The sequence below is a fragment of the Staurois parvus genome, unplaced genomic scaffold, assembly GCF_062004578.1.
Source record: "Staurois parvus isolate SC_StPar_1 unplaced genomic scaffold, SC_StPar_1.0 ptg000981l, whole genome shotgun sequence".
NCBI classification, from domain to species: domain Eukaryota; kingdom Metazoa; phylum Chordata; class Amphibia; order Anura; family Ranidae; genus Staurois; species Staurois parvus.
In genome coordinates, this window is record NW_028318777.1 from 599,489 (window position 1) to 622,699 (window position 23,211).

General features: G+C 40.3%; 1 protein-coding gene across 2 annotated transcripts in view; it reads left to right on the forward strand.

Annotated features, from left to right (window-relative positions):
• VPS11 (VPS11 core subunit of CORVET and HOPS complexes) overlaps positions 1-23,211 on the forward strand; it is an 86,150-nt gene that overhangs the window by 28,369 nt on the left and 34,570 nt on the right. For both annotated transcript variants that reach the window (XM_089657320.1, XM_089657319.1), the window contains exons 5-9: positions 10,159-10,391; positions 10,564-10,771; positions 17,458-17,609; positions 20,783-20,969; positions 21,636-21,779. In XM_089657320.1, the coding sequence (XP_089513446.1) occupies positions 10,159-10,391; positions 10,564-10,771; positions 17,458-17,609; positions 20,783-20,969; positions 21,636-21,779 (924 nt within the window). The remainder of the gene's footprint in view (positions 1-10,158; positions 10,392-10,563; positions 10,772-17,457; positions 17,610-20,782; positions 20,970-21,635; positions 21,780-23,211) is intronic.

Below are 23,211 nucleotides of genomic sequence, written 5' to 3' on the forward strand. Positions count from 1 at the left end.
ATACTCAGAATAATAAAGAATATAAGATCAAACAATTCATCTCATGTGACACGAGAGGAGTCATTTATGCTTTAAAATGTCCGTGTGACCTTATATATATATATATATATATATATATATATATATATATATATATATATATATATATATATATATATATATAGGCAGAACTAAAAGAGCTTTAAAAGAAAGGATCAAAGAACATGTGTATAACATAAATAGAAGTTATAAGTATCATCATGTATCACAACACTTTCGCCTATTTCATAACTCAGATGCTTCTTGTTTACAATTCTGGGGAATAGAAAGGCATACCAAGCACTGGAGAGGGGATAACATAATAAGAGAGATCAGTAAGAAGGAGTCAAAATGGATATATGAAATTAACTGTTTGGATCCCAAAGGCCTAAATAAGGAATTTGATTTATCCTGCTTTATCAGCAAATACTAATGGAGAGTATATCAATTTATGAGATTTATTGAGATACATAACAACAACAGCATGCTGCAACCGCTGTGCGCTCATGGGCGTTCAAGAGGGTGCGTGTGCACATGCGTGCACAGCGTTATGGCGGCATTTAATTTATTTAAAGATGATGTATAGATGGTAATGTTTTCCCAAAATATTGCTTTATAATTTACAAACAAATTTACATAAGTTTTTTTAATGTAAAAAATTTCATAAATATATAGAGATATGCATGAAGTACAATATCAATCAAAGGATTAGATAGCAAGGGGATAAAGTTTAAACATAATTTTAAATAACATTTTAAAAACACTATTAAAATATATTTATTTGTATTTTTATTTTTATTATTCATTTTTATTTTTGTTTTTATTATTTTTTATTTTTATTTTCACTTTTATTTTTATTATTATTATTATTATTATTATTATTATTTTTATATTTTTATTTATTTCTATTTTTATTATTTTTTATTATTTAATTTTTATTTTTATTTTATTTTAATTTTAATTTTATTTTTATTATTTTTATTTTTATTTTCATAATCATTATTATTATTATTATTATTATTATTATTATTTTTATTTTCATTTTTATTTGTATTTTAATATTATATTCACATTTATATTATATTTTAATCTTTTCTCTCCATGTAACAAATAAAATAAGTTTCTTCTTGTATTAATATAATTATTAGTACAATTTTTAATAATTTTATATAAATTAAAAAATATTGATTAAAAGTTTTTTCACAAATGCTGTAGCACAACAAGTATCACAATAACTAATATGTTTAAGTAAAGGTTTTGTCCCAAAACTTATTGCATTTGATGGTGTCCAGCCCAATCACAGTATTTGTGGCATTAAGTCAGAGTAAAAGAGTGTTCATTAAGTAATTTTGTCAATACAACCAGAGTAATGTGTCCCATGTGTGCACACATTACATGCATAGAAGTAATCATCTGGCCCCATAGAGATGGCCGCCCGTGTGCGGTCTCCGGGAAAATGGCGCTGAAAAGGTCTATATAAGGGCAGAAACGTCATGGCGTCTTGTTACATCCCCCCTGAGGAAGCCACGTGACCCTGTGGCGCAACGCGTAGGGGAGGGGCTCTGACGTCACGACGCCAATAGCAGCGGAACGGCGAGTACTGTCTTTGTGTGAGGGCACACATCTATACAAAAACGCTCTGTATTTATCTTGTGGAATGTGAGTTCGCATTTGTCTGGAAACGCATTAAACCCCTTTATAAAGGATAAAACACCATGTGGATATTTTTCTCTTCTATGGCCTAAACCGGAGGAATATAGGGGAGGAAGAGGTAATAGGAAATAGACCCCGGACAACACGAGGGGAGATATCTATATCCATCCATCCAGCCCTCATAACCCAGAAGGAATTGGGAGGCCATCTAGTGGAAGGAAAGTAGAACCACAGACTACCTCAATAATAATATACTTTCCATATATTTGCACAAATTAATTGGGACTATCATATGTCATTTAAAGCCAAAGGACAAGTAATACACAGCTGACATCACTATCCTTTGTTGCAATAAGTGAAGTATTGTTTGCACAGTTTTCCATCATTATTTACTGTTTATTTTTATTGTTATTTATTTTTTATATATTAATTTGATTATTACACTCCATTATATATAAATTTATCTTACATTAGTGTTTTGGGGCAATATTTGCACAGTTGCACATATTTATTTTTGCACATATATACATCACGGTGCAAGGAGGGCTTCTTTGCACATTTTTTATGTTATACAAATCAATTTTATGCACAATATAAAATTTTTTTCAATTCAATTAATTACAGCACTGGGAGTTTTTAATATATATTATATCACAATGTATTAATATTTATGTAATATTTATTTAGATTCATTTATTTTATATATATCACATATTTCTAAGTAAACATTCACTTTGAGGAGCGCGACACATCCAATATATTATTTATTAATCCTTTTATCTGACATCGAGATTTATGTTTGCTCGAACAAAGAGTTTGTAACCCTGTCAAGGAGAGTCTGTCTGTCCTTACTTCCTGCAATCTTCATCCCCCTATCAATGGACCAATCTGGAAACGCGCTGTTTAAGCCGGGCGGCAATCACTTTTCATTCCTCATTGTATAATGTGTCATTGGAGCAATTCCTGGAGCTCTTGTAAATTCTCCAACAGGTATGACCACCATTCGGGTCATTTTGCACAATTTTAAAATCTATTTTTTTCTCACAAGGTTTTGAAATATAAAAATTGTTTTTGTGTTTTTTCTTCATTTTCCAAAAACTTGTGTCAACAAATGAGGTCTGCAAAATACTTACCATGCTCCTTATCAAATTCCTTTGAGTGTCTACTTTCCAAGAAGGGGTCATTTGGGGGGGTTAGGTGCTATCCTGGCATTTCAGGGCCTCCAAAACTGTGATGGGTAGTCTGGAAGTGTAATGAGGAAATAAAGCCCTTTAAAAGCCTGAAGTTGCTTGTTGGATTTTGGGGTCCTGTACTTGGCTAGACTGCCAAAACGTCTCTCACATATTCGGGGAAAGTAGCAGAATGTATTTTGGGGAGTAATTCCACATATACCCATGGCATGTGTGAATAGTAAATCATTGAAATGACAACTTTGTGTAAAAAAAATAAAAAATAAAATAAAAAAAAATTTGGTAATTTTCCAAAAACTTGTGGTAAAAAAATTAATTCTTCTATTGATTCAACATGCCTCTCAGCAAATAGTTTGGGGTGTCTACTTTCCAAAAAGGGGTAGTTTTGGGGGGTGCGGGCATTCTATGCCCAGCATTAGAAGTTTGTGCCACACATCATTCACTCTTCTAACCACCTGAAGACCAAGCCTTTTCTGACACTTTTTGTTCACATGAAAAAAATCAGTATTTTTTGCTAGGAAATTAATTTATACCCCCAAACATTATATATTTTTTTAAAGCGGACACCCTAGTGAATAAAATGGTGGGTACTACAATTTTTTATGGCCCATAGGACTCGTGCAGCGATATTTCAAATGCAATTTAAAAAAAAACCAAAATACTTTTTTTACTTTTAATGCACAAAAACACAATATATTGGCCAATTATTTGGTAAAATATAAAAGATAATGGTATGCCGAGTAAATAGATACCAAACATGACATGCTTTAAAACTGCACATGCCCTGTGCAATGGCGACAAACTGCATACATTTTTAATATCCATAGGTAACGCTTTAAAAGCTACCATTTTATATTTACAGAGGAGGTCTAGTGTTAGAATTACTGCATGGGGAAAGAGCAAAAAGAGGGCGCACAGGCCTAGTGCATTACCATAAAAAATGTTTAATAAAAAATAAAGTAGGTGTTGTACTCACAAACGACAATATAGTCAAGGCACATCATAAAAGAACAGCTGGATCAACACCGATCTGAGTAACAGTCCGCAATAGGGAGTTTAGACATCCAAAAGTCTGACGCGTTTCGAGGACTTGCCTCTTCCTCAGAGCCCGGGCTTTTGGAGTCAGAGTCAGCCTTTTGGATGTCTAAACTCCCTATTGCGGACTGTTACTCAGCGCGGTGTTGATCCAGCTGTTCTTTTATGATGTGACTTGACTATATTGTCGTTTGTGAGTACAACACCTACTTTATTTTTTATTAAACATTTTTTATGGTAATGCACTAGGCCTGTGCGCCCTCTTTTTGTTCTTTCCCCATTCAGTATATTTGGATTCCCCCGGTCCATTTGAGGGCAGCAAGGTGTGCATGTTCCAGGACATTCTTAATGTGGTTGTAGCATAGAGTCCATCCCCAAGCGCAGGAGCATTTGTGTTTGCTGGTTAGAATTACTGCCCTTGATCTGATGTTCACGGCAATACCTCACATGTATGGTGCAACCGCTGTTTACATACCGACACAGGGTCAAGGCTTGTGCACACATGTGTGCGCGCATGGGAGGGGTGATTTTTTTTTTTTTTTTTTTTTTTTTATCACTTTTAATGCTATCACAGGGAATGCAAATATCACCTATAACTTCAATGGGCATTGTCATATATTCTTTGGGGTCTATCAGACTCTGGATATCTCCTCTGCCCTTACATTATCTAATCAAACCAAAATCGGTGTGATCAGATGCTTTCCCAATTTACAAATGGCGCTGTTTATATCCTGCGAAACGCTGCGTTTTTGGGCACACTATACTACACCGCGTTCCAAATTATTATGCAAATTCTATTTAAGTGTCACAAAGATTAAATTATTTTGTTTTTCAGTTTAACTCATGGATGGCATTGTGTCTCAGGGCTCTTTTGATCACTGAAAACAATCTCGGACACCTGTGATAATTAGATTGGCAGGTGAGGCCAATTTAAGGAAAAACTACTAAAGGAGGGTGTTCCACATTATTAAGCAGACCACCATTTTCAAGCAATATGGGGAAGAAAAAGAATCTCTCTGCTGCTGAAAAGAGTGCAATAGTTCAATGCCTTGGAGGAGGTATGAAAACATTAGATATTTCACGAAAACTTAAGCGTGATCATCGCACTATTAAGAGATTTGTAGCTGATTCAGAGCACAGACGGGTTCGTGCAGATAAAGGCACATTGAGGAAGATTTCAGATCCATGCATCAGGTCAAGAGAGCAGCTGCTAAAATACCATTACATAGCAGCAAACAGATATTTGAAGCTGCTGGTGCCTCTGGAGTCCCACGGACATCAAGGTGTAGAGTCCTCCAGAGTCTTGCAACTGTGCATAAACCTTCTATTCGGCCACCAATAACCAATGCTCACAAGCAGAAACGGCTGAATTGGGCAGAAAAATACATGAAGACTAATTTTCAAACAGTCCTGTTTACTGATGAGTGGCGTGCAACCCTGGATGGTCCAGATGGATAGAGTAGTGGATGGTTGGTGGACGGCCACCCTGTTCCAACAAGGCTGCGATGTCAGCAAGGCGGTGGTGGAGTCATGTTTTGGGCCGGAATCATGGGAACAGAGCTGGTTGGCCCCTTTAGGGTCCCCGAAGGTGTAAAGATGACCTCTGCAAAGTATGCTGAGTTTATGACTGACCACTTTCTTCCCTGGTACAGATGGAAGAACTATGCTTTCCGTAATAAAATCATCTTCATGCATGACAATGCACCATCTCATGCTGCAAAGAATACCTCTGCATCAATGGCTGTTATGGGGATAAAAGGAGAGAAAGTCATGGTGTGGCCTCCATCCTCCCCTGACCTCAATCCTATTGAGAACCTTTTGGAGCATCCTCAAGCAAAAGATCTATTAGAGTGGGAGGCAGTTTACATCCAAACAGCAGCTCTGGGAGGCTATTCTGACATCTTGCAAACAAATTCAAGCAGAAACTGTCCAAAAACTCACAAGTTCAATGGATGCAAGACTTGTGAAGCTGCTATCAAATAAGGGGCCCTATGTTACAATGTAACATTACCTGTTAAATGTTTAAAAAGTTAAAATGTTATTAAAAGTTTGATTGAAATAGATTTTGATTTCAGTAAATATGCTGCAAACACAACAAATGACAATTTTCAGTTCTTTACAACCTATAAAGTGTTTTGAAACTTACTGTGCGTAATAATTTGGAACAGTGCATTGTACGTTTTTTATGTTTAACAAAAATACTGTTATCATTAGAAGGTTTGTTCAATAAAATGTGAATTGTACTCTTAATAGTTGATAACATGAGAATTATGCTGACTGTTATTTACATCAAATATTTTGGTAAATGAGAAAAATATAATTTTGCATAATAATTTGGAACACGGTGTAATGTGAATGGTATAGTGCTGATCTGATCAAAGATATTGATCCGTTCAGACACTATACTAGCAATGGAGGTTTATTGTGTATGAGCGTGTTCCTGGCAATCAAGGGGTTAAATGTGATGACTGGTGTACTGATGGGCAATCTGACGCTATCTGGAGAGGAGTGAACACCGCGGGAGGGCGAATCACGTGTGTGTGTGTGTATGTATGTATGTATGTATGTATGTATGTATATATATATATATATATATATATATATATATATATATATATATATATATATATATAATGTGATTTTGCGCACCCATGCTGCCCTGTAGCAGTATTTCTGCTACAGGGCGGTCAGGAAGCGGTTACAGAAGCGGTTTGTGTTACGTCGCTGTGTTACTTTTACTGACAATTGCACGGTCATACAACACTGAACTCAAATTAAATTTACCATATTTTTCGCTCCATAAGACGCACCTGACCATAAGACGCACCTAGGTTTTAGAGGAGAAAAACAAGAAAAAAAATATTCTGAACCAATGGACTGCAGACACAGTACAGGGGATGACCAGAGACTGCGGACACAGTACAGGGGATGACCAGAGACTGCGGACACAGTACAGGGGATGACCAGAGACTGCGGACACAGTACAGGGGATGACCAGAGACTGCGGACACAGTACAGGGGATGACCAGAGACTGCGGACACAGTACAGGGGATGACCAGAGACTGCGGACACAGTACAGGGGATGACCAGAGACTGCATACAGTAAAAGAGATAACCAGAGACTGCGGACCTTTGGGGAGGGAGGGGGAGCGGGTACCTGAATTTGACAGGTACCCGCTCCCACTTCCGCGGAGTTGTCCTTCCTTCTTCCTGCGGCGGCTTCTGTGACAGCCGGGTGCCCATTGCGCATGCGCAAGAAGCGCTGCGCTTTGTGAATGGCCCGGGGCCTTCTGGGACCTGTCATGTCTCCCAGAAGACACCGGACCATTCACAAAACGCAGCGCTTCTCGCGCATGCGCAGTGGGCACCCGGCTGTCACAGAAGCCGCCGCGGGAAGACTGCAGCGCTGGAGCGAGGAACAGGTAAGGCCCTGCAGGAGAGAAGAGCTGAGCGGCCGGCCAGGTATTCTGACATGGTGGCGGCAAAAATACCGGGCCGGCCGCTTTACATTCGCTCCATAAGACGCACTGACATCTCCCCCACTTTTTTTGGGGGAAAAAAGTGCGTCTTATGGAGCGAAAAATATGGTACGTTCCCTTTTTTTTTTCCCCACAAATTGAGCTTTCTTTCGGTGGTATGTGATCGATTTATTTATTTATTTATTTTTTTGGCGCTATAAAAAAAAAAGGCTGACAATTTTGAGAAAAATACAATATGTTGGACTTTTGCTATAAAACATGTCCAGTAAAAAACTGTAAAAAATCAAATTTCGTCATAAATTTCAGCCAAAATGTATTCTGCGACATGTCTTTGCTAAAAAAAAAAATCCCAATACGTGTAAATTAATTGGTTTACGTCAAAGTTTTATAGCGTTTACAAATGGCGGGAAAGATATTGGATTTAAATTTTTTTTTATACTAATAATGGCGGCGATCAGCGATTTATGACAGTGATCAGCGACTTATGGCGGGACTGCGGCACACATTCTGACACTGAGGGGGAACTGACTTGGGGTCACTGACATCCCCAGTGACACCAATACAGTGATCAGTGCAAAAAAAAAACACTGACACTGTACTAATGGCACTGGGGAGGAAGGAGTTACCTTTTTTAGGTACTGAAAGGGTTAACTGTGTGAGGGGAGTGTTTTACTAGGGGGCGGGGGTGTGTGCTTCACAGGAACATGCTGATCCTGAGAGATAAACTCTTCTCTCAGGATCAGCGTGCTCCGAACTGACAGGAGAGCTGCAGTGAGTAGGAGATAAACTTTTAACTATTATTATTATTATTATTTACTTTTTTTTCTCCTTTGTTAAGCTTTACCGCAACATCTATACTGTGGTATTGTGTAGCTTTTCACTGTCCTATTTATTTTTTTTTTGCTGTAACTGTATTTGTAAAACCAAGTAAAAATGATGGGAAAAAGACGAGTAGCTTGTCATGCGGGACAAGTAGATTGAGACCCTGATTTAGTCCCTTGGACAAGTAGTTTTTTAAAAAATGTCCACACCCCTGCCATAGCTTGGCATTATATTTGTTCTCAGCCAATGAAATTCAAGTTTGTTTGTTTTTATTTTTTATTAAAAAAATGGAAAGAAAATGAACAGAAGAGAAGTCCAAATCCAATAAATATTTGGGGTTTCTACCCTTTGCCTTTATAATGGCATCAATTCTTCTAGGTACACTTGTACACGGTTTTTGAAGGAACTTGGCAGGTAGGTTTTACAAACATCTTGGAGAACTAACTACAGATCTGTGGATGTCAGCTGCTTCAAATCCTTCTGTCTCGTCATGTAATCCCAGACATACTCTGTGATGTTGCAATCAGAGCTCTGTCAGGGCCAAGTCATCACTTCTTGTTTTTCTTTATGCTGAAGATAGTTCTCAATGACATTGGCTGTATGTTTTGGGTCATTGTCCTGCTACAGAATACATTTGGGGCCAATCACACACCTTCTTGGTGGTATGACATGATGGATAAGTATGTCTGTATTTCTCAGTATTGAGGACACCATTGTTCTTGACCAAATATCCATTTCCATTTGCTGAAATGCAACCCCAAACTTGCAAGATACCTTCACCATGCTTCACTATTGCCTGCAGACACACATTATTGTACCTCCCTCCAGGCCTTTGATGAACAAACTGCCTCCTGCTTCAGCCAAACACAGTATTTAAAATTTTGACTCCTCAGTCTAGAGCAGCTGCAGAAATTCGAGTTATTAAAGTGGTTCTAAACCCTAAACATTTTTGCTTTAATGCATTCCCTACATTAAGGTAAAAATTGTTTAGTTAGTAGTATCCCCCCTCATCCCGGGAAAATATTTCCCTGAGTCCTCACTTGATTCAGTGCTGTGCTGTCTGTAATGGATCCCCCGCTTCTCCCTGCTCTCACAGACTTTGCTGAGGCAGTGGGAACCATTGGCTCCCACTGCTGTCTGTTATATCCTGTGATGATTGTGGAGGGTGGGACTGAGCTCCACTATCTCTGTCTATGGATACAGGCATTGTGGCAAAGAAGAGGAGCCAGGAGTGGAATCAGGGAACCCAAGAAGAGGAGGTTCTGGGCCACTCTATGCAATTCCATTGCACAGAGCAGGTAAGTATAAATGTGTGTTTTTTTTTGTTTTTTGTTTTTTTTTTTTTTTTTTTTTTTTTTTTTTAATAAGACTTTAAAATCACTTTTACTCATTCTTTTCTCTGGATAAATACAATACATAAATTGGAACCGTTAGGTGTATTTCTCGTGAGTCATATTCAGATATCCGATTATTTGTGCACATTTGTTCATGGTCTAATGTCTATGGCCAGCTTTAGGTTGTATGTTGCTTGTGTGGCTACTCGTACATTTAGCCAGCTTCTTGAAAATGCCATAATTGTGGCTGAATACACCACCTTGCCACTCTGTTTGGTTTGTTGAATCATGCTAAATGATGGTGCTTACTCAGTTCAGCTTCAGAGTAGTCTCCATGTTCCCAGTTCTACTGTGGTCACTACAGTAAAACTGTAATGTTCATCTGATGCTGGGGGGTGCACACATACACATGAACTTGATGCAGAATGTGTACAGTATGCGCAGTGTGTTGGGACAGAAAGCATATACAAATTAAAGGAGAAAACTATAGTTTTGATCATAGTGATCAAATTATTCAATTTTATTATTAATCAAAACTAATTTATTTTGTGATAGTTTAGTTCTACTTTATTTCTTGTGGAATCATTCTAATTTTTTATGCTTTTTTTTTTCTTTTACTCTTTCAGGCATATGAGTTGACACATAAGGATTACCCATTCACAGAACTAGATTCTCACGGCTGCGGGCTGCGGTGCTCAGCCTTGTCTGACCCATCCCAAGACATGCAATTTGTGGTGGCTGGTAATGAATGTGTATATTTATACCAACCAGACGAGAGAGGACCCTGCTTTGCTTTTGAAGGACAGAAATTGATTGTGCATTGGTATCGGGGCTATCTGATCGTTGTAACAAGAGAGAGGTCAGCAGTTTAAATTACTACTTCTGCTTGCAGCCAACCTAAGGCTTTTTGCTATTTATTTTTTTGGTAATAGTTTATTTTCATTCCAACATTCAGGTACTTTCCCAGTATGTTATTGTTGCTGTTGTCTATTTTGCTTTTGCTTTGTCACACACATGTGCTTCACTTGCAGATCAGACTTTGCTGCACGCTCAGGAGATAGCCATGCACCTGACAGACAGACATTGACCATTTACGATTTGGGAAACAAGCTTATTGCATACAGCTGCACATTGACTGAGGTGGTTGATGTTTTGGCTGAATGGGGCTCTCTTTATGTCCTGACGCGTGATGGCCTCCTGCATGCTTTCCATGAGAAGGACACACAGACTAAACTGGAGGTAACCATCTTTTCAACTTATTTTAGTGGAAGACTTATTGGTATGGTTATTTTTTAGCAATAATAAAACAAAAATATAGCACATACAATTGCTACACAAATCTTATTGTAATTGTTATTAAAAATTTCCTTTCTTTTTCAATCTGCAGTGCCATCATTTTCTATAAAATGCAAGCTATAGGGCAACCTGGAAGCATTTTGTACAGAACACCCCTCCAGAAATGTAATTTCCTGCTTGTGTGATTGGCTTAATGATTTTCTCAGAAGCCTGCACTAAGATACAAGTTTGGGAATCCCCTGCAACAAAAATATAATTTTTGGTGAGATACTCTCAAAGGAAAAACATGTCTACAGGAATGCTGACCCTGCCACCTTCCTCATCAGAACCCTGCAAGTGCAGCAGCTGATTGAGATTTATAAAATCCCTCCCATTCACTTTGCTTATGGACACAGACAAACAAACCGCTATTTCTTCAGAATATCAAAAGCCAGAAATCTGCAAAACGTTTGCTAAAATCCCTGCAATATACATAGATCACCCTGAGGGGAATTGTTTTTTCTAAACAAAAGTGGAATTACTCTTTAAGCATTGAATACAGAGTACAGACCTTCTTTCATGTTTGTTGGATACTGGTTTGTAACCGACTAAAGATGCACGTTAGACATTAGCGAATGTTTAGATTCATTTGAAGCTGGGTCAGGGAACAGTTGTATATCTCGTAGCCCACCACCCCCAAAGGCTAGAGCCTCTTTAGAAAGAGTATGAACCCCTGCCAGGTTGCTGGTTTTCCTGTTACAGGCCAGAGCCTGCAGTGCCTTTTTTGGATTGTTCCATTCACACAAACTCACAAGCTTGACAGGCACAGACTTGCATTTTATATATTGATACAGTGACTGGCCCTGATAAGCACTTGCTTGTCTAGTGTTCCGTAGGCCCCTGCAGGGCAAAGCAACAGGGTCATTTTAATGTAGTTTTTTTCACTCCAATCAGCTGCTAGAAACAGCCGGAAAACTTTGAGTAAGAAACAAGTTCTAAATTTGCTTGCACAGGGCTATGACTATTTGCAACCCCTGTATTTTATGAGCCACAAGTCAAGGCTTCCTGAAAAATGTAGTCTACTGTAAACACTCTGCCTGATGCAGTGTGAACTTGTCTTTGTCTAGCAGTACCTGAGTTTCCAAAGGCAAAACAACGCACTATGGGCATTAAGAGCCTGGCAAAATCAAAACAAACTTTTCTTATACAGTACAAGACACTGGAATCGATTCATAGACCGTGGGTTATATGCTGCAACCTTCAGGTGATTGTACACAAAAACATCCCAGTTTTTTGCTAGTGTTCCTAGGTGATGGACTTTGCCCTTTTGAGATGTTTTTCCTACTATCTTTTCACCATATTTCACTACTGCCTTCGACCTATACTTCTGTCAAGATCAATCTCTGCTTACTATCTTCAGGCCTCATTAACAGTATACGGATTGGTGACCCTCAAGCATAGCTTGGGAACCATACCTGGACTCTGCTGTCATGGGGCTGACTTGTAGTGTTTGCTTCGGCTCCGGAACCTCGAAATTCTGTACTCTAGGCCTAGGCCCTCAAAACCCCTCTAAGGGTCTGGACACTGAACGGGTTCTGGCCAGCTCAGTGGATTGCTTTAAAAAAGGCCTGGATTCTTTCTTGGATACACAGAATATAACTTGATGCTAATATTATATAGATTGATCCAGGGAATAGCCGATTGCCTCTCGGGGGATCAGGAAGGAATTTCTTCCTCTGCAGGAGCAAAATGGATCATGCTTTGCTGGGTTCTTTTTTTTTGTTTTTTTGTTTTGCCTTCCTCTGGATCAACTGTTGGTATAGGATTATAATTTTTTTTTTTTTTTTTTTATGGTTGAACTAGAAGCATTTTTGTCTTTTTTCAGCCAGACTAACTATGTAACCAGTAATGTGAACAAGGTAAGACAAGGCTTGTCTGTATTCCTTAATATATTAGTTCCTGGCTTACATGTCTTGATGGCTCTAGTACAGGGGTCCTCAAACTTTTTAAACAGGGGGCTAGTTTACTGTCCCTCAGACCGTTGGAGGGCCGGACTATAGTTTAAAAAAAAAAAACTATGGTCATCTCCTGTACTGTGTCCGCATTTGTTCAGAGACTGCGGACATACAACGGCGGTGGGAATACTGGGCCGGCTGCTCTATAAGACGCACAGGCATTTCCCCCCCCAAGTGTGTCTTATGGAGCGAAATAGTGCCCCATCATTGGTATCAGTGGGAGGAATAGTGCCCCATCATTGGTGTCAGTGGGAGGAATAGTGCCCCATCATTGGTGTCAGTGGAAGGAATAGTGCCCCATCATTGGTGTCAGTGGGAGGAATAGTGTCCCATCATTGGTGTCAGTGGGAGGAATAGTGTCCCATCATTGGTATCAGTGGAAGGAATAGTGCTCCACCATTGGTGTCAGTGGGCAGAATAGTGCCACATCATTGGTGTCAGTGGGCGGAATAGTGCCACATCATTGGTGTCAGTGGGAGGAATAGTGCCCCATCATTGGTGTCAGTGGGAGGAATAGTGCCACATCATTGGTGTCAGTGGGAGGAATAGTGCCCCATCATTGGTGTCAGTGGGAGGAATAGTGCCCCATAATTGGTGTCAGTGGGAGGAATCGTGCCCCATCATTGGTGTCAGTGGGAGAAATAGTGCCCCATCATTGGTGTCAGTGGGAGGAATAGTGCCCCATCATTGGTGTCAGTGGGAGGAATAGTGCCCCATCATTGGTGTCAGTGGGAGGAATCGTGCCCCATCGTTGGTGTCAGTGGGAGGAATCGTGCCCCATCGTTGGTGTCAGTGGGCGGAATAGTGCCCCATCGTTGGTGTCAGTGGGAGGAATAATACCCCATCATTATCAGTGATAATAATTGGGGCACTATTCCTCCCACGTATATTACAGATAAAAGGGTCCCAACCACATGTACCTTCATAGGGTTGTACTGCATGAATCCATTACTATATCAGTGGGGTTAATTCCCCCTTTTCATTCAATGTTTTACCCACATTGCCTTATATAGGCTTAGGGTTATGCTTCTCTCCAGATGGTAACTGTATCTGTCTTTTTTTGCTTGCATGTGACATTTTATACCCATGGTATAATTTTTGGAAAATCTCCTTTAGGGAGTGTAACCTATATGGTAACAATATGTGCTTATAGTTATAGCATGTGATATTACATACCTATGGTATAATTTTTTTAATATACCTTCTACAGGGAGTGTAACCAATGTGCAAGTGCTGCAAATGCTTTAGACTATGGTGGTCATAGCCTTTGCAGCACATATATCTAGACCGGTCTTGGTGTGATTTTAATGGTTTTAGGTCTGTGTGTATTGTCTCATACTGAGGTGATGGTAAACCAGGGCGATTGCCCATGTGTCAATTATTAATGTGTAATAAAGCATAATTTTTGGAAATTTTTCTGAGTATCACATTCTGTTCATAATGTAGCCGTTTTCCTGTGAATCTCTTTTCACAAATCCCTTTTTGGCCTGCATGTTTTTTGGCTACTGGACGGAAGCCATATATTGGGTGATACAGCAATTTATATTTAAACCTCTAAAATTTATCTTTTACTAAGAGACAGCAGCCCCCTGCCTGCCCCTGTACTTAGTGTCCCCTGCCGGCGGGCCAGATGAATGTGCTCGGCGGGCCGCATGTGGCCCGCGGGCCGTAGTTTGAGGACTCCTGCTCTAGTATATACTACATCTTTATTCTACAAGATATACCACAATACTATGCACATGAGCAGTTCGTGAAGACAGATGTAAGGGGACTTGCACACTTTGTGTCTTTCTCTATCTATCTTGTTTCACAATTTGGCCTAAAGTGTAGCATTTGCGACGTTCGCCTGTTTATATTTGGTAGTTCCTTTTTTATCTTCACAACCGGAAGTTCCTTTCCAGATCTCTGGGTGATCTCTTTGTACATTGCCAGGAAATTAAAGTGGTTCTAAAGCCTCAAGGTTTTTTACCTTAATGCATTCTATGGGAATTGGTTTCCTATTGGGAGCACCAGAAAGAGGGGAGCAGCCAGCAGCGCTGCAGGCAACCCGAGGATCGGGGCTGCTCTGTGCAATTCTGTTGTATAGTAGACATGTTTGTTATTTTTTTTTTTTTTTAAATTCCTTTACAACCTCTTTGTTGCAGATTCCTACCTTTTTTCTGTTTTCTGAAAAAATAGCTGTTTGTCTGTGTCCATGCACAAAGTAAATATGAATGGGAGTGACTTTACAATTCTCAATCAGCTGGTGCACTTGCAGGGCTCTAATGGCAAAAGTGGCAGAGTCTGAATCCTTTTAAACGTAATTGCCCTTTGAAATTTTTGTTACAAAGAATGCTCAAAATCTGATTTGTATCTTAGTGCAGACTATTGGGAAAATCAGTGAGCCAATCACACAAGCAGGAAATGACATGTCTGGGGAGGAGGGAGGGGGGGGGGGGGGTTCCGTACACCATCTGTGTACAGAACGCCTCCAGGTTGCCATGTTGCATTGTATTTTACAGAAAATGACAGCACTACAGATTGAAAAGGAAATGTAACTTTTAATAATGCTTTATTACAAAATGGCTTGTGTCGCAATTGTATATGCTGTATTAATTTTCCCATGAAAGTGGTGTTGCCCTTTTCAGGCAATGGTTTTTACCTTATCCATTCTCTGCCAGAAATCTCTTTGCAGTTCTTAATCAAGACTTTCCTTTGCAATTCATGGAATTGCTGATATAAATTCCCCAGTCTTGCTTTCTATGTTGCCTTGGGATTAAACCTGTTTTTTTGGTACTTCTGAGACTCCACCCCCCCTTGAGCTGATTGGAGATATCCCCTTAGCACACCTCACCTGTAAAGTTGTCTTCCTGGTGGCCATTACATCTATTAGACATGTTTTCAGAGCTGGCAGCTTTCTTGCAAAAAGCCTTTCTTGTTTTGCACAGGGACAAGGTGGCCTTGAAACCAAGACCACCTTTTCTACCTAATGTGGTCTTTAGCCTCCAGCTCAATTAGGTTATTGTTCTCTATTGCCTCTGTCCTCCAGAACATGCCAAGAAAAATTTCCATATATTGCTTGGATGTCATTAGGGCTGTCAGAGTATATCTGACAGCCATGGTTTCTGTTTACAAATTAGGTCCCTTTTTGTCTTACCTGCAGGCCCTTGTAGAGGACATCTGCCTCTCATTCCACAATTGCTAGATCAGACTACTTATTTCCAGGTCCTGTGCTTTTAAAGAAAAGTTTCCTTTCCCTATCAGTGCTCATTCCACCAAGTCTGTTTTTGTCTCTTGAGATTTCCTGCATCAAGCCACTGGGCCACCACCTGATCATGTTGACATCTTCAGGTTGACAGATGTGAGCTTTGGCTACAAGGTGCCTCAAGCTGTCAACTGAATATTTTTGGGTTCCTTAATCCTTGCATTTTTTTTTATGGTCCTCTTGCAAATTCTGTTTTCTCTGTTGCCCACTGCTCAGTTTTGCTCGGGGAGTTTCAGGGTCTATGAGTACAAGTCCTGTGTCCTGTACTCTACAATTAGGATAAATGGATTTTTGACTTACCTGTAAATTTTCTTATCTTGGAATACAGGACACATGCCCCTCTCCTCTGTTTTCTGTGGTCACTCCTTATTGCTTGCATAAAAACAGCAGTGGGTAGGGTTATATGAGCGTGCAGTATGGGTGGCCCTAATTAAAAGTTGTTTTTTTTTTTTTTTTTGCCAGTGTTCAATCACATGAAAGTAGCCTGCATAGAATATATGGTTTATAAAGGCAAATCCTTTGTCCTGTAATATACTCTAAGATGAGGAATTTCCATTCCAAGTAGTTCTAAACACTAAAGTTTTTAGTTTACCCTAATGCACCAAGACTTGCTTGCGTCCTTTATTGATCCAACAATGTGCCTTGCTGCAAGTCTTCTTGCAGGCATTGCTGATAGCAGTGGAGAGCATTGGTTCCGGATGCTGTCAATCAAATCCTGGAGGGAGTGGGGGCAGGGACAATCTGGGCTGTGTGTTCCTATGGATGCTATGGGGTACACACAGAAGAGGACGAGTGGAGAGCGCCAGCAGGGGACCCCATAAGAGGGAGGTAAGCAGCTGCTCCGTGCAATACCATTGCACAGAGCAGGTATTTTTAAACTTTTTTTTATTATTTTAATTATAAAAAAATTTGACTTTACAATCACTTTAAGTAAAAAAATCTGCCTTTTTTTCCCACTGCAAATGTGACAATAGCAAGTGTATTTGCTTGTTTCTACAGCTTGCTAAAGCCTCCATGGATAAAGGCAGGTTCTAATCAGAGCAGATACAGAATATCTTCGTTATGCTCAGAAAAGAGCTCTACCCTAGGACAAGAAATGGCTAGTGGTGGGATTTGCAATAGGTTTGAGATAGTGAAATAAAAAGTTGTTTCTTTAGTAAAACATAAAATGTAAACATATTTTTTTATTTTTACTTTTTATTACTACTGGTGTTCACAATAGTAAGTAAGTTGACAGAACGCTGGCATTTTAAAGTACAAAGGCGAAAAAGGAAACCATAGAGGAGAAAAAAAGAGAGCTTGGAACTTTGGCAAAATGTAAAGGTTAAAGGAAGGGTAAAAGATGAGATATCCATATATATTATATACATTTTTTTTTGTACCTACTACAGATGCTGTTTAAGAAAAACCTGTATGTAATGGCCATTTCTCTGGCAAAAAGTCAGCACCTGGATAGTGATGGATTGTCTGAGATCTTTCGCCAGTATGGAGATCATCTATATAGTAAAGGAGATCATGATGGGGCCATCCAACAATATATCCGGTATGCCTGTTCAGAAATGTTGGTCCAATCAAAATATTCAGATTAGGGTACATGCCAGGTTTATTCATACTTTGCAAAGCAGAAAAAGTCTGTGCTAATATTTCTAAATATAAATAGCAGCCAGCATATTTCAGTGATATGCAGTCAGCACCAAAAAATTACAAGATAATAAACATTCGCAGAAGCTTTGAATTCACAGTATCTCCATTTTTTACTTTCCATTAAGGAAAATTTGAATTTCTAATCTTCTCATAAACATTTGTCATGGCAGATTTTCACCCTTGTGTGTGAGAAACTATGCCTCTGTGTCTAAAGCTGGCCACAGATGAGTTGAAAACTGAATGAAAATTATTTTTGATCTTCGAATCGTTCACTTTTTGCATCATTAAGATGCCAGCTGCAACATGCAATTTTCATTCTGCAATTGGAAGTGCCTGATCCAACATGCTGGGGGTTTTTTTTTTTTTTTTTTTTTTTTTTTAGAAAAATTAAACAAACGATGGCACAATCATGAGTTTTTTCCAATCAAACGTTCGGTTTTCGACTTAAAGCATGACTATGTCCATGCATCTGTCCTTGCGTACCTGTAAAATGCAGCTCGATGGATGAGTTTGTATATTTTCGTGTTTATTCACTTATATGGACTGCCTGCACACAACTCAGTACTAGTACAAAACCATATCGTGTGGAGACACTCTACACATGCTCAGTTTGCTGTGTATTGCTAGAGATGTGTTGTTTTTTTTTTTGTTTTTTTTCTTGAGAGAGTACATGTGATCAGCACAGAGCCAATCAGCATTATGCAGACAGAGGGCAGGGGTTCTGCCTCCTCTTAGAGCAGAAAGAAAACTCCTACAAGCTTTAACATGTACTCTGCTGGACACTGATAGAAATAACATGACTGCACTAACTGCTGATGAGAAAAGGTATTTCGCAGTTTATATTTACTAACATAATTGCATTTCCATGTTCTGTGTACTGTGGGAGACCAGATATAGTGAATGCAGGGTCCTGGGTTTAGTAACACTTTAAGCGCTCATGTGAATGAACCTAGAGGTGTACATTATATTAGATATATACAGTATAAGGCAGTTCTTGAGCAATTTCAAACAGTTTTTACACTTGAAAGTAAACTCAAATGACTCAAGGCAGGCTCCATTTTATACTGTGCTATACATTCTATACACAGAAAGCCTTTTTCACCAGTTGTGAGGCTCATAATTGTCAACACCAACCATTATGTTGAGGGGCACATTTTGTCCTTTTTCCAGTCTGGTGTGGAGAGGTCCCTGGCTTTCAGTACTATCAAGGGGCAGATCTTTGCTGCCCCCTTTGTCTTCCTGGGACCCTAATTTGGTCCTTTCTCTCCTCCCCGAGAAATCCACTCCTTACACGCAAGCTTTTCTTTTACTTCGGAACACAAGGTCTGAGTTGGTCGCACTTTCCTGTAAGAAACTCTTCCTGGTTGCACATCAGCACAAGGTGTCCCTGTTTGTCCTACCTGAGGGTCCTTGCAAGGGTCTGGGTGCCTCCTGATACACTATTTCAAAGTGGTTTTGCCAGCTTATTTTCTAGACATGTGCTATTAAGGGCAAGGTTTCTCCTTTCCTGATCACGGCCTATTCCACCAGGTGTCAGTGTTTACCGAGCGATTCTGTTGATCATGTTTGTAAAGCTGCTACCCGGTCTTCTCTTCACTTGTTTACTAAATTCTAGGTAGATATTCACACCCCTGCAGACGCAAGATTTTGGCAAAAGGTTTGTAGTAGGGTTCTTCCCAATTCTGTTTGTGTTTCTGTTTTGGGTGTGTTGGCCTTGGTATGTGTTGTCCACTCCTCATATTCATTGCTTTGGGACATCCTAAGCAGTCTTGAATATGAAGTACCTTGTGCCATTTGAGGTATGATTAAGAATTTTTGGCTTATCTGCAAAAAATCCTTTTCTTGGAGTATATCAAAGGACGCAGGAAAACTTTCTCTCTTTTCTGTGCTCTTCATTGCTTACTACAAAACTGCGGCTTAAGTGGGAGGGTTTTTATTTTTGCCAAGTGTTTGTTCACTTTAAGGTGACTGCATAATACCAAATAATCATGACTATATAAAGTACCCTGTGTCATAGCATAGCTCCCCTACTCAGAACTAATTTTCAGATGGACAACCTGTTTTCCTTCTCTACCAGAATGAAGCTTACTGTATTCTGTTATGTGAGAGGAAGCTGACCGTAAATCACAAGATATAGTGCATACAGCAGGCATGTCCAAAGTCCGGCCCGCGGGCCATTTACGGCCCGTGGGTCGGTTTAATACGGCCCTCCAACAGCCCTCCCTGCTCTGTGTAATGTGGCCCTCCCACGGCCCTCCCTTCTATGGCAGACAGTCTTCTGCTTGAGAGCAGAGGGCAGTGCGCATACCTGACTGCGGCGCGTTCTCCCTGGTCTGTGTAAATGCGGCTGTCACACGGCCCTCCCTTCTGTGGCAGACAGTCTTCTGCTTGAGAGCAGTGCGCATGCGTGACTGCGCCGCGCTGGGAGCGACAGAGGGCGGTGACGTCAGGGCCGGGCTTCCAGCGTGAAGTGTGTTTCTCTTCCCCTCCCGGCTGCCGAGCAGAGACTTCAGCTCCAGCTACCTTTTTCACCCTTCACATTAGTGCAGGTAAGTTTTTTTTTTTTTTTAAATTTATTTTCAATACATTGTGAAAACTCAGCTGTCAGTTGATCTTAATGTTATGAAATGAAAAGTATGTCGTTTGCAATTAACTTGGCATAAAATAATTTATTTGCATTTAATTGTAATGGTTCAAAGAATGTTCGGAAAAATGTTCGGCCCTCCACCATGTTCACTTCATCCAATCTGGCCCTCTTTGAAAAAAGTTTGGACACCCCTGGCATAAAGGAACTTGGGTCCTGCTTATCAGCAGATTGCCCATCAGGCAATGCAGGTCAGAGTGGGGGAGTTTATGGACAGAATGTTTGGTCACCAGGGCAGTCATCATGGTGAGCTGACTTAAAAAATTTTCAGACTGTTTATTGAAAAGAAGATTGTTCTTGACTGACAAACTGTATATTTTTTTGTTTGTTGCTTTCCTGACCAACTTTTATTTTTTTGTTTATTGCTTGCTTTATGTATCCAGTATTCAACATATCTATTCAGTTGCTTTATTTCCTTTCTTTTACAGCACAATTGGAAAATTAGAGCCTTCCTATGTTATCCGAAAATTTCTAGATGCCCAAAGGATACATAATTTGACAGCGTACCTTCAGGCTTTGCATTTACAATCTCTAGCCAATGCAGACCACACCACTCTCTTACTAAACTGCTACACAAAGCTAAAGGACAGCGCTCATCTGGAGGAGTTCATTAAAGTGAGCACAGCTACTTATTTCCGCTCTTTAGTTTTCTACTTGACATTCCTTCAAATCATTCCATTTCTTCAGGATAATGTTTAATATATCTTGTTTAATTAATTGCAATTGTATCAGTTGTATGAGCCTTATTTAAAAGAAAAGTATTGTTTTTTTTTCTTCTTTTTAATCTTCTTACCTAGGTGGATTCAGCATCAATCCCCCGACGGCTCTAAGGCTTAGAACTGAGCGATCAAACACTGCTGATTGCTCAGTTTTCCCACCGCTCTGAGCAGAGAGCTGGGACTGTCAGTCTCTGGATCTCTGCTCTGCCCCCCCCTCCAGCGCTCAGAGTGGTGGGCTGTGGAGGGGGCGGGAGCAACTGGCTCAGTCTCTCAGTGGCACAATGGGAGGCTGAGCCAGGTGGCGGTCCAGGCTTCCGGGTGGATCCCAACTATATGGTCTAAATTTTTCCCCAGACATGACTGGCTCTGTGATGTCAACCAACAACGGGTCACAGGCGTGCAGAACGAACTGCACTCCTGTGATCCCCAGGAGAAGTACAGCCAAGCAAGATTTGGCTGTACCTCTTCTTCTTTTTTTTTTTTTAATTTTTTGTTTTTCATCATAATAGGCATTGTTTTTAGGTTTTGTGTTACTCAACAACTTTGCTCATCTATTCCTCAGGCGAGCGTGGATGAGGTACATTTTGATGTAGAAATAGCTATCAAGGTTCTTCGGCAAGCTGGTTACCATTCACATGCCCTGTACTTGGCAGAGAAGCATGCCCATCATGAATGGTACTTAAAAATACAGCTCGAAGATATCAAGGTAAGTGGTTTTCTTGCAACTCTGACCAGGGTGGATGGTGATTGGAAGGCCAGGCAAGCAGGGCCCCCACCATAAGCAGGAACACCACACCAGTGGTCTTCACCCATCTGAGGTCACAAACTTTGAAACTGCCACCACAACATTTTAGAGGTCACAAAGTCCACCATATTGCTAGAGCCTCAAGCTGAACTTCCTCGCAATGTCACCGCTGGAACTGCACTGAAAAAAACGGAGAAACAGCTTTCCGTGTTTGACTAATTTGCATTTACTGCCTCTGGGAACTCTGTCAGATATGTTAGTTTTCTAGGGACAGACCTACCAAACAGGGATGAATGGTAACCTCATCTTTGTATAATCCACAGTTGAACCACTTGCCCTCTGGAAGATTTACCCCCCTTCATGACCAGGCCGTTTGTTTCTATACGCTACTTTTAACTGACAATTGCTCGGTCATGCAACACTGCACTGTGCACAACCTGTAGATCGCGGTCTACCAATAGATTGCAGCCAGGTGACTGGTAGACTGCGGTCTGGGTTTGCTGACCCGACATTTCCAGAGCATTAGAGTGCAATGAAGAGGGACTACTTGTAAAGTTGGAGATGTGGAAGGGAGCAAGATCCGCATAAGTCTGTGCCTGTTCTGTAGTGCTGGTTTCTGTCCCATGTGGAGTGATACCAACTGCACTCCACCTCTTATACCAGCTAGCGGTCTCCAGAATGGTGCCAACAGCAGGAAAGAAGAGATTTTCAGGTCAGTGTGAAGCAATAAACTGGGCATAAGAGACTAGGGTTGCTTTCACACTGATGCACTGCTCCACACCACCTACACCCACACCACAAGTGCAGTTCAGTGTACCTGCGGGTTTGCTGCACTTAGCCATAAACTTCTGGTATATCCTGGGGGTTTGCTGCACTTTCTGAAAGCGCCTCAATACTCCTGAATGCAGGAGTTTTGGTGTGCTTTCAGAAAGTGCACCACACCTGCAGGGTATTATAGAAGTATTTGGCAAAGCGCAGCTAACTCAGGAAAGTCGCAGATGCACTATGCTGCACCTGAGGTGCAGGTAAACCGCAGCACGTTAGTGTGAAAGCAGCTTTATAGGGGGCTCAGAACAGTAAGGGTTCATTTACAGTTACATTTGCAGTTTGGTGGGTGGTAAAACACCATAGTTTTTACCACCCCAGCCCCAACTGCCCCCCCCCCCTTTATTTGCAATGGCCAGGGTTGTACACATGTTGCACATAGGTGTTTTTTTTTAATTAATTAATTTTAATTCTAGCATCTACAAGCAATGGTATAGATACTGGATTTTATTTTTGTTTTACTAGTAATGGCAGTGATCAGCGACTTTATAGCGGGACTGTGATAGTAAGGCGGGCTTTCTGACACTGGGTGGGAACTGACTAACTGCCACTGACATCTCCAGTGACA